We start from the raw sequence: 12,986 nt of genomic DNA, 5'->3' as shown, positions 1-12,986 counted from the left end.
CAGTACAGAGCTTTGTCTCTAATCGGTACCAAACAACCAGCCCCACTCAACGTGCCTGAAGATGGAGAGCGGGCCTGCAAATGGTGAATTGCAATTGATTGGGCCCTTCAGAAAAGATGGACAGAAACGCTGAGCATGATGAATTATCATTTTCATCTTTTCCTCATTTTCCTCGCATTTCAGATCTGCTTTAAAATGCAATGCATCTTTTCTGTGCATTGACTTTAAGGAGCCTCAACTAGACGATAACAGGCCTCACTCTCTGAAGGCATGAGTTTCTGAAAGGTGATTCAAGATGCAACAATGAAACTGAAGAAGAACCTTACCAGCTATTTATCCCATTGTTCATTTTAATGGGCCACACTTGTGAGAAATCTGCAAATTGCTGGCACAGTGAAGGTTTTCAAAATGGGAAAATCAAACCTGGCAAATGGAACAGCGATTTACTCATGCTGCTTCGTTTTTATACAGAAACACATGGTGAGCATCTTTTCAGTCTATTCTTGGTTAAAACTTACCCACCTAAAGGGTAACCAAGATGAAAACTAGACTGTTGGGAAGAGTAAGTGCTGACTTAGCCTGCACCTTTTCCACAAAAGGCATCCAAAAAAGCAGCATTGACTAAGGATTGTACCTTTTTGATGGAATGGTGTTTGGAATGGCTTCCCACACAAACATTTCTTGGCAAAATGTGTGCTGAAAAAATGCCCACTCACAGCTACTATATTCAGTGTTGTTAGTGACCTTTTTACCTCTGCCAAGGAAGTTATGTTTTCACCCGTGTCTGTTTGTTGGTTTGTCTGTTTGTTTGTCAGCAGGATTATGCAAAAACTACTGAACTGATTTGCACCAAACTTGGTGGAGGGATGGGGCATGGACCAGGGAAGAACCCAGTAAATATTGGAGTGGATCCAGTTAAAGGGGCGAATCCAGGAATTTTTTTTATCACTTTTCTAAACATTGCAAGATTTTTCGAAGTGCTCAACAATATTTGGCCGTCGCACAGGTATGCGCTCTACTGAGTGCCAGTCAAGGCTTATAGATGTTGTTTTTATCTTAACCAAATACATTAACAAGATTAAGGGGAGATGTTACTCTATTATGTGTGTGTGTGTGTGTGTGTGTGTGTGTGTGTGTGTGTGTGTGTGTGTGTGTGTGTGTGTGTGTGTGTGTGTGTGTGTGTGTGTGTGTGTGTGTTTTTTTTTCGTGTTTGCTGCCTACCTGACTGACTTTGGCTGGTGTAAGGACCATGTCAAGGACTCCCGACCAGCCGGCAAGCACTCCTGTAGGGACTGCATAGGCCAGCGCTATCATCAGGAACCGCAAGTTACTAAAGGGGAGAAAAATGCATTAGAGATTCAAGACTGCGCTCATAAATAAGTCTTATGTCTAAATTGTTTGTGCACAGATTCTCCCAACAATATGAATATGGATGAGTTCTTTGACCAGGTGTATTTTGGAACAATTGGATTAGTATTATTTGCATAATATGTCCTTAAATCTTCTATAATATGCTGGACAACATAACGTTCTGTGAAAAGAAAGAGGGTTATTATGCTAGCCTCTTGTTTATTTATTAACTATAGCCACTCACTTATGTTCGGTAAAAACGGAACATACAGTCTATATCCTAGCAGCACTGGCCTGAGATGAAAGAGTGAAAGCAACATAATGGAATGCCTCCTTCCCCTCCTGTTCACTGGTGTTTGGAGGTCTGCCATCAGCTCCAGGTCTTTACTGTCACTTTACACGCTCGCACGCACACACGCACACACCTCTGGTTCATCTCACGGCTCCTGTCAGAGCTAAAGATCTATCCTTATGTACATCGTAGTGACAGGGAGATAATCAACTACCCCAACATAGTGGCCAAAGCTGCCAGACAAAGCTGAGAGGTATCACAGAGGGCATATATACCACATATACCTAAAACTGAACAAAACAGTCCAAAGCCATGGATTTATATGATTATTCAGAATACTCTCAATGCTTGGCATGGTCCTGTGTTGTTCAACAGATGGAGTGAGATTCATTCATTTGATCGATGAATTGATAATAAATTATGCTGATCTGATAAAAGAATTAAAGGAATCAATATAATCTTCCTTCAGCGATAACCGAACACTCTGAATCAAAATAATCAAGTCGAATGTAAACCTCCCTCTTCTGTGAAGACCGAAAAGCTGAAACTGGCAGTGCCATAACCGCGACTATTACAGCAACTGCTACCGCTGACTCTGTGAGCAATTTAGCATCAGCATATTTAAGAATTGTGGAAACAGGTTTTTTTTTGTTGATAATTGTATTCACTATAAAAGATATTCAGTCTTTAGATCTCAGTTTAAATGCCCTATTCCAGTTTGAGAGCACTGTTTAATGGAATGGTGTTTAGTGTTCTGTATCATTTCATAATATTTAGTGAAAATAGGGGAGGAGGATTAAAGGTGTTCTTGTTAATGTAAAGAAAATCATTTACTCTGTTCCCTATTGTTCCCGAATAATCCCAGTTATTTAAATTATAGAATTATCTATCAATTAATTTTTAGATTCACTGATTATACATTAGCCTGTAAAACACTGGAATATATTGAAAGATAAATATCGCAATTTCCAAGACCTCAAGGCGATCTAATTGCTGGATTGGTCTGACCAACAGTTTTAAACCCAAACATATACAATTTACAATAATATTACAAAGTTTAAGGCAGCAAGTGATCACATTTGAGAACCTAAAACCAGAGGATATTTGGCATTTTCGCTTGATAAACAACTTTATTATTAATTACTAAAAATGTCAACAACCACTTATCAGCTGACGAATTTTTAAAATCAGCTTATGTTTTCAGCACTAGCTGAGTGTATTGCCAATTGACTGCTGCTTATCAAGTTATCAACTGAAATCAAACTGCACAACAACAGATAAAAACAAGCACCAACTCCCAGTTGTGATAAATGGCTTTAGGCTACAGATATTGTGCTGCAGGGTTTGTTACGAGCTGTCTGCAAATATCTCATCAGCTCACAGTGAACTGAGTACAACGGGGGGAGACACCTCCAAATATCTAGTTATGTATGCGTATCCAGTATACGCACAGTGAGCTCACCTCTTTAGGGTCTATGGCACCCCTCCAATCACATGCTACCCAATTACAATCACTTGGAACAACCACGCTAATCACCTTCGCCCAATGAGGTGGCATGCTGATTTAAATCACTGCCACCTCCTCAACCCTAACAATGTGATTAGATTCACTGGGCGTCTGACAAATGAGGCAGGGCTGGCAGAGCAAGCAACAGATTCATAGACTGTTTTGTTTATGGACACTGTTTAACTCCGGGATTTATTCTCCACCTGGTTTGTTCATTATAATGGAGGAGCAATCCTGAGCAATATCGTGCAGGGACATCTGGAGAACACTTTTGGCCTCCCACATCCCTAAAATGGCTTCAAACGCTCGACAAATCGACAGATAAAAGTTCAAACACATACACACTTTAAGTCAGTCTTTGAGTTGGAAACTATGGGGGGAACTTTTCCCAAGACACATAAACTGCACTGTTGCTGTAAACATATGCACACCCTTCCCCTTTCCTGACATTTGTGCACATCAGACAATGAATCTCTTCTATTTGTAGAGTGCTTTGACTCCACAGAAAAACAAACACAGCCTGTCTCTCTGCTTCAGGCCTATCTTGTCCTAAGTAGCATGAAGCGACTTGGCCTTGGAGCGAGTATGGAGGGACAGTCATAAAAGCTCTTTGATGGAAGACCCTCTCTGTTTTTTGCCCAGTAGCCTTTCCATTGACCTTGCCAAAACAGCAGGAAATCAATATCCATGCACCTTTTTCTCCGCCTGGGAGCTTATTTAGATAACCAAATGTAAGCAAGCAGGCTCTAGGTACTGGGTAAGCGAGGGTACATTGTTTTTCCCTTTCCCTTCGTGCTGGTGATGAAATATTTCCGAAGAAGTCTCAAAGCTGGTGGCATCATCAGCTAAGTGCCATTTGTCCTTGGCAGACCCAGATGGAGATCAATGCATCAAGATGACAACTTTCAAAGCTAAAGTGAATATGACTGGGGAGGCAGGGGTCATCAATACTCAGGCTTTGGGCTCTTTAGCATTCCCTCAGACTGTGATCAGAATACAATGATAACTTTACATCACATGTAGAGACAGTCAGGCTTCTAATTAGACTGCTGCTGTGGAAGCAGATGTGAACAGCTGGAAACACTCATCAAGCTGAAGATCATTATCCAGTGCTCATACCCTGACAGGCTAAATGGAACAGATACATCGATAGATAGGTATCAGGCGGACCAACTGACTAACTGGATAGCACTCGCCGTCATTGTTGGGGTCACAAATTGTTACCATTTTTTCAGCTTCTACAGATACAAACTTTTCTGGTAATGCACCAATCAACTCCACCAACTTGGTCTCTGCAATGGTACTGAACTTATTAAGAAGATCAGGCATCATACAGATGCAACTAAAAAACTTTAAATACAGTTTCTTCATCAATGTCATTATAAAGTTACATAACACATTTTTTTAGGTCACAACCAACTTGGTTTTTAGTCTTACAGCAATCCCTAGCCTCATGTTACCTTACATAAAAAATCGTTCGTATCCAAATTGGTTCTATGCCTTCAGATATAGATTTTAAAATTCAGGGAAAAAAAAGAGCACTGGTATTGGGAATCAGTATTGGCAGAAACTCTAAGCTGAAAGAAAAAGGCAGATTGGTGCACTGCTTAACTTTACCAGCCTGTCTGTCGCAGGTGGTGAATCTAGTGTAAAAAAAATGAAAAATCATAATTGTTGTATAAACTAAAATGATCCATGTTTGTTGAAGAGTTCGCAATGGTAAATTAAGTTACTTTAAAGCTGCATTAATTGCTTTTTGTTTTCTGTCCACCTGATGATTCTAAGTCCAGTATTCACCATATTCACCTTGGGTTTGGTCTTTACGAAACCTTGAGAAAATATCTGGCTGTTAGATGTTCCACTTTCCTCACTAGATAATAAGCTACTCTGATGTTTGGACTTGGCAAGTAGAGTTAAACGGGTTTATGGGGGCATTTTAGTTGAAAAACAGCTTCCAGCCAATGCTGGAAATATGGCTAATGAATGCACTGAGAATTAGCCAAACAGTTAATGCGCTGTAAAACCTAAACAATGACCTAAATAAGGCTAAAAAGCTCCAAACAGCTGCCGTTGGTAATAATTCTCTGTAGGTTTGTCACAACAAGCAACCCTTTTCACATTAAGAGTCTTTTAATCAATTTTTAATATAAAATGTTAATTAGTGGAGCTTTAAATTTTTATTCTTTTTGTTGAAGTGTTTCCATTATTATGTCTACCTCCTGTATGAGTACACATGGACACAAAGACTCAAAAGTCGCTTTTCCTACTCTATGTACACTCCCTGCGGGAGAATTCTAAGGCTTGATGCTGCTGGACTGGGATACCACAGGCTGCCCAAACAGGTCACTGGAAGGCTGCCTATCAGAAGTGGAACAGAAACCCTCCCAGTTGGATGGCTTAGTTAAGTTGGCCAGTCTGCGTGTGTGCGTGCGTGTGTATTTCTATGGTTGTGTGGACAAATTCTGGTTTGAAACAATGATTGAGAGGACATTTTGCCATTGTAAGGACATTTTTGCCAGTCCTCACAACTTCAAAGGGCTGTCTGATGGTTAAGACTTGGTTGTAAGGTTTAGGTTAGAGTTCAGTTTAGGTTACGGTTAGGGTAGGGGTTTGAGTAAGGCACTAATTTGTGTTGGTTAAGGTTAGAGTAAGGTGCAGGAGAATGCATTATTTTAATGAGTGTCATCACAATTATAGAAAGACCAACATGTATGTACGTATGTGTGTGTGTGTCTGTGGGTGTGTGTGTGCGTGCGTGCGTGCATCTGTCCAAAACTATACATTAGGTTTATATATGCTTGGCCCCTGTAATCTATCTGAAGGAGCTCTTACAACGAGTTAAGCCTGTCTATTCTGGTCAAAGGCCTATGGAAAGTTTGGTGCAGTTGTGAAGCTATTTCTTACTACAGGGGAGCAAATGTAGCCAACAAAGCTAGGCCAACTCCCCAGCTCCCATTGCCCAGCTTTTCTTCTCCCTTCTCCAGCCCTTTAATCCCCGGCCACCGCCACAGGCCTCAATTCTTCCACAAACCAGGCAAAAGGCAAGACTCTCGTACCTCAGGCAATGCTGTTTCCTCATGGCCCAGAGGATAAATATTGCCTCGGTAGAAACTTTGAGGAGGGGGGTGGGGATGGGGTGTTGCGGCGTTATGTGAAGTGTGACTCAAGCATTGTTTCCTCTTAGCTCTCCCATTTTGCCTTTCCCAGGGAGGTAAAAAGACAAAGGTGATGAAACATCAATAAATGTGTTCCACTAATACTGAGATTCAAACCTTGTCATAACAGATTATCTCCCCCTCTCTCCAACCGCATCTTGAGAATATACTGATAGCTGAACCTGATGATATAGATGCAGAAGATGATGTAGTTTTCAGCAGCAACCAGTATATTATATCTTAGTAATTAATCTAGAGGGAAGGCTTGGGTTTCTTTGATAGCAGCCCAAGCAGATGGTGAGTGGCAGACCCCTTCATTAAGATTCAATATCTTTCTCCGGCGCAAGATTCTGCCACTTTGACTTTCTAAGAGAAGAAGTGCGCATTGCATAAGCAAATAAGAAAACCAAACTGAACCTAATGGATTTGTAGACATAGCAGTTAGAGAGCACTGAAGGTATTGTAGAAATCTGCTCCTGACTGCTCTGTTGGAGTCTTATCCCATAAAACGTGACAGAACTTGAAACTAATTTCAAATGCATTACTAAGGTTTCATTTTACACGTCTACACTGGAGCTGAATCACGGACACATCAAGTTAGGCATACTGAATAATGCACTGAAAGAATGGTCTCAGCAAAGGGTGTCAGACAGTACTGGTCTTTCAGATGACTTTGTGTGTATACAGTGTATGCGTGTCAGCATGTGTGTCTGGTTTTACCTAAGGAGTCTGCAGATGCTGCTCCTGTAACTGAGTCTCTGGCTTGCAGCAGCCACACTGGGAGGCATCGGTGGTCGTGACGGGAAATAGAGCAGGACTGCCGCAAAAAGCACAGCAATTGCAGTCAACTCTGCCGGAGCACAGCAACACAGATAAGGGACACGCGTTATTTTCATAGATAAGGCAGGCAATTTGACATTTTAAAAGAGGTCACTGTGGCACCAAAGTCCTTCCCTGGAATGATCATAATGGCTTTCTAGACCAGACTATAGACTAAATACATGTCCATGTCACACAATCATGCAATCTGGCCCAGCGTTGGGTGATATCTCAACTTATTTCTCCTGGCAAAGCAACACATTTTACATTATGGTTATTCCCCAAAAGCTCCATTGCAGCCATATCCATATGTCCATTTCGTTAAATAACATACAGTATGGATTGATCAAGCAGCAGCTGCCTATTACTCTCTGACAGAGTTGCATTCCCACTCAAATTGATCTATCATATGGACAGGTAGCCTGGTCGCTAACGTGGAAAACGTTCTGTCATTTTTTCTTTTGATAATCTCCAAAACCTTTGGTTCGCAGAGGGTGCCTGCTTTGTCCTTTAAAAATGAATAACAATACAACCTTAGGTTAAACAAATGCCGTAGCCTCAATCTATTACAGCATGCTTGTTTCTCTTTTCAGCGTGCTTTTAATTTTCTGAATCAGTTAAGCATAACAGTCTCAGCAATCAATTTTTCTTGAGGGGAGGTTATGAAGATTATAATTAGAGTTTTTTGGTGTTAGTGCAAAATTCTTGGATCCCCTCGCCAGATTGTATTTGTGTCCCTTGACATGGTCTGACATGATGTCGGAATGATGTGCTATCGATCCTCCGAGCCCTCAGAGGTTCTCACTTGCTGTTAGTACCTGCATACATAACCAGCTGGATCCTGTCTCGGATGGAGCTGTCGGAAACTGCTGCTGCCATTGTGGTTATTGCCTGGGTGTCATTGGGGGCTGGCACTACCAGAGGTCCTACTACAAACGAAGCAGCGCCGCCCAGGTAGGAGAAGAGCGAGGCCACGGCCGTTGCGGTGGCTCTCTGGTCAGGAGCAAACCATGTGGTGGAGAGGTAGGGGCCGGCGCTCATTATGGTTGGGCCAGCTAAACCGTTCAGAAACTGACCTCCGTGTATCAACCTGTAACAGAGACAGCAGGAAGAGATAGCTTGAAATCTTAACTGAAAACAACAAATAAACAATAGCACACCACATTTTGAGAAAAGGGTGTGTTGGTAGGCAAACATCTGTGCTGTACATTGGACTTTGGACAGTAAATATCAAGAATTATAATCTTGTGATGAGCGTGGTGATTCAGTTAGCCCGATGTGGCAAATCCAGCTCTCTCAGCTCAGCTGCTTTCAGTTACTGTAATTAAGTTTAGTCTTTGAAAGGTTCGGTCAGCATTGTGTGGGTCAATAATGACCCCGAAAAGCTACTATCAGTAAATTCTTGAAAATGTGAGCCCATGTGATATTTAACTTTACATTGTCCCTGACCAGATGTGAGATTTCAAGCTTCCAGCTGGAGGAGGACTGCAATGCCTTTGAAATAAAACAACCTATCTATAACTTTGTTTTCCAAGATACTTTGCTCAATCTTGTCATTGTCAAGGACTTTAATTCGACCGGGAAAATTATACTACAGAATTTTAAGTTTCTCGGAATGTGCGTTAACCCTGTAAACCCTTCTTTTGTGTGCGGCCTATTTATAATACACTGTATTGGATCTACCACTGTTAAACGACACAGATAATCAAACATGGCTGCAGCAATGAGCCTCACATCAGTTTATTTTTTGAGTTAAAAATAAACGCATAAAGACATCAAGTAACAAAGTATTTGTTATAAAAATCTGATGGAGTAATGACCGGTGAAGAAATGAAAAAAAGGTGTAATTATCTCCGGGGACGTAAGTTACAATCTGCCCCAGAAAGAGTCCAAATTATAGTCTCACTCGTGCACTTTCAGACTGAGCTGTGCAAGACAGATGTACTCTGAGATGTCCCCTGATGGCACCAGACCCCTCAGCACCCCCCGACCCTCTCCAGCACCGTCTAACTGAGACAGCCAGCCGCCAGTGACTGCGCATGGCTGATTGATTGTCTGTGAGCTCAGTAAAGACACCATTCATTCAGAGCAGTTTGAGATGGCTCCGCAGGGAGAAACGTAGAACAAGAAGGGAGGAGGGAGGAACGAGGCAGAGAGAGAAAACGATGAGGAAGAGAGAGGACAGGGAGGGAGGTCTGATATTTAAAAATATTCAGTATATTTGCAATTAGATTGTAAATTTGATAGCTAAGAGTCCCTGTTGATCCTTACTCAACATAAGTGAGTACAGGCTGGTAGGAGAAGACTAGATTTTTGTGAGTTGAATCAAGTTAACCTTAGCACTTTTAAAGATTTTGTTAATACCAGTTGGATGAAATATATCACCAGTTAGTTAGGTGATTTACATTTGAAAATAATAACTTTAGATGTAAGGGTATATGACAAGGATAAAAAAACATGTCTCCATGTTTTCTAAAATATCATGATCGAGATTCAGAAGATTATTCAAGACCTTGGTTTCAATAACATGATTTATACTGACTGTTTCAGGACTTGCTGAAAAACACGTAGCTGCCATGCTTTTAGCGTCAATCCCCGTCATCGTAAAACCATCAATATGAGCATTTAGAAAATTAAACTCTGTGAGGATGACAGCTGCATTATTCGAACACAATACAAGTCCTGACATGATACCTACATTTTGGTACTAATACTATAACCGTAAAAATTCTCTGAAAAGTATAAACCTGTTTTTCTACAAAACCTTTAAAAAAAAAAAAAAATGTTAAATGTTGTCTAAAAACAACCACGTGATACAAATGAACTTTTTTCCTACATAAAATACAGTTCAACATTGGCAATTTTTTTTATTTTATTAACAATCTGATCAAAGAATATGTAAAGAATATGTAATTATATGATTAAAAATATGGACAAACATTCAATGACAGCTTTCCGTTCTTGACAGTTTTCGATTTTGGACATGTTGGTCGGTACCAAAAAAGTACTGAGGTCCGATTCCAAGTCCTACATTTAAAAAAGCAGTATCTTCACACATAAAGCAGGCAAATACTAGTTTGTTCATTCTTCGCTGTGCTTACACTGCCTCTGAGGTTAACAGATAACTGTGTCATGGCAGAATGCAAAGTGCTGCGGTCAGAGACAGATTGATTGGAGAATAACTCGTTCACCCTTTATCTCCTTCCCTCATCTCAGACCTGCTAACTTCGCAGCCTACACACCAGCACCTCCTAAAATATTCTGCGACGCTCACTTTTCATTCATCCCACTCCTTCTTTCTTTGTAAACTTCTTTATAATGTGCCTCAGTCTTTATTGCTCAACTTAGCGCAATAGTTTTCAACTGGGCTGAAACTGGGTGCTATTATAGATTGGTGCACTTTCAACGATGGCATATATCAGAATGTTTACACACTAGTATCCTGTTTTGATCATGTTTTGTATATACAGCCTCTCTGTAATTTCTGCACCAAATGAGTTACCTCAGCAGTGTAAGGATGAACCCAGTGTCAGGACACCGCTGTGTTCACCACCGTGCTATTTTCTTCTCCATTTTATTACAGGTGATGGAACACGAGAGCGACAAGCAATAAACTTTATCCCCCACATTACCGGTGCCACACTGTCATTTTCACTTCAGCATGTTGATCATCACTACATCATTTGTCAGTTTGTTTATTTATTTATTTTTTACAAAAACTGGCCACTATGTGATTTAGGTCAAAGATGCACCTGCTGACATGGAATAAAGTTATCAGAAACCTGGCTAATGCCCCGTATCACAATATCCCGGTCTCAGTCAGAGGAGCCAAATTAGCATAGTGAGGTTTCGCAAACTGAGTCTGAAACCAGAATATGATATTTACTTCTTTACATGTACAGAGAACCTCCAAGTTAACGACAGGGTATGTTAGTGTGCATAGAAATCTGCTCCATGTTCAGATGCTGTATTTTTGCTGCATACTAAGATGTCCGAGTTATCCTTAGTTACAGATGTCCCTGGATAAAATTAAAGTATTACACAACGGCATTCTTACGATCACTGTTAATCACATGACACATTAGAGCTCATCCAAAGCATCTTTCAACATGGATTATGTGTTCGTCCCTCTAACCGGGAGGTGCAAAGTTCCAGCACTACATAGTTCACATCGGAAGCACGAGCACTCCATTGGCCAAACAGACCACATCCGGCTAATCAGGTGTGGGTGAAGAAAGGAAATACAGGAAAATAAGCGGTACCGAGTACCGAGAGTAAGCACCGCTGCTGTAACTGCTTGGCATCTCTCCCTGATTAAGAAGTGTCTTTGTGGTCTATCTCACTTTTTTTACCGCCAACTACAGCACTAGGTATGTCGCTGTGGCTGCAGTCCATTGGGCTGGGCTGGCGTGTCACTTGTTTCGCAACGGCAGGAGTGGAGAAACCCACTTGCACGGAGCGCAGGCATCACGAGGCAGTAGGAGTGATGCTGGATCTCTGTCAGCTGATAATCAAATAGCAGCAGGTGGTAGAGACGCTGTAGTAAAGCAATTTTTTCCATTCACAGCTTTTAAATGTTGGAAGAGAGAGTACAGTAACTTTTCTATTTTGATTCAGCCACAACAAGCCACGGGAAAAATGTGTGTTTTAGTCTGAATTGTTTACATTGCTGCTGATAAACATGGTATTTTGGCTCTGCAGCACAGAGCCAGGGATTCAAGTCGGCATGGGCACGCATGTGCCATTTTGTGTGCCGAACTGAAATGGAGTGGACACCACTCCCAACTGGCAAAAACTGGCTTAATGCCAGCCAGGTTTTGGAGAGTACCCTGTGATTACAGTCTCATTTAAGCCTGGGAAGGGTCCACATACCAAACTGGTCCGCCTGCTGTACTGTGTCTTTTCATTAGACACAAGGATTATTCCAAACCCAACACTCAAATCCAGTTTGTCCTAACACTGACACAAAAGCAACTCAAATAATCAGTGTAATTTAAAACAATGACTTTGACCTATTGTGACCTCAAAGTTAAGAGGTCTTGGTATCATTGAAATTTTTTTATACCAGTTTCAATAAGATGTTTACATATTTGCACCAAAACCTAAATGATACTTTATCAATGCCTTGCTAAATAAACACAATTTTTTCAACTAAACTTTTTCCTATTTTTGATTTCACAAAACAAAGCATGCTAACAAAACAAGCCAAACATAACATATCAACTGCATCAGTGTTTAATGTCGCTCCAACACAAATGGCTGAACTAGAACTTTGTGTAAATAATGCAATATAAAAATAACAAAATGATAGTTAAAACAAGCGCATATATCTGAATAAATAAACAACTAATAATCTGACCAATTCAATGACAGCTTTCAGTACCTCACAGCTTTTGAAACTTCGTCTTACAAAGTTTGGTCAGTACTTTCAAAATACTGATATTTAGTACCCTGTCTCGGTGTCTATATGATCTCAGGATGGATGCAACTAAGAAAGTTGCCTCTGATGTGACAGACAGTGACTAACGTGAGGATGACTGGTCACATGAGACAGCCACACTGTGGCAGAAGTTGGAAAGAAGGGGAAGGGAGCAGTTTTTTTTTCAACAAGAGATGATTAAGTTCATCAGTATTGATGACCCCTGTCAGATGTAATCTGATCGTGAATGAGACATAGAGGCCAGCGCTGAGGCGAAATCATCCGAGTGCTTCTGCTCTGCCAGGGGTGACAGACCCAATTCTGCCATCATAAAAAGGCCAGGCCATCTCTGTCTTGAAAATGGCACCACAGCAATCGTCACCGTAAAATGACAGCCTGCCGCGGGGCCCACAGCGTGTTCTGATGGCCAATCAGAGAGAGTGA

At 41.1% G+C, this 12,986-nt stretch overlaps 1 protein-coding gene across 1 annotated transcript in view; it reads right to left on the bottom strand.

Moving 5' to 3' along the window:
* The window catches only part of slc49a4 (solute carrier family 49 member 4), a 48,480-nt gene that overhangs the window by 25,279 nt on the left and 10,215 nt on the right, over window positions 1-12,986 (bottom strand). The window contains exons 3-5 of the mRNA XM_040148248.1: window positions 7,942-8,213; window positions 7,025-7,154; window positions 1,222-1,330 (exon numbers count right to left, since the gene is read on the bottom strand). Of these exons, the coding sequence (XP_040004182.1) occupies window positions 1,222-1,330; window positions 7,025-7,154; window positions 7,942-8,213 (511 nt within the window). The remainder of the gene's footprint in view (window positions 1-1,221; window positions 1,331-7,024; window positions 7,155-7,941; window positions 8,214-12,986) is intronic.

Source organism: Xiphias gladius, chromosome 16 (genome assembly GCF_016859285.1).
Source record: "Xiphias gladius isolate SHS-SW01 ecotype Sanya breed wild chromosome 16, ASM1685928v1, whole genome shotgun sequence".
NCBI lineage: Eukaryota > Metazoa > Chordata > Actinopteri > Istiophoriformes > Xiphiidae > Xiphias > Xiphias gladius.
Note: the sequence above shows the minus strand (reverse complement) of the source record. Positions and strands in the feature narration are given on the sequence as shown.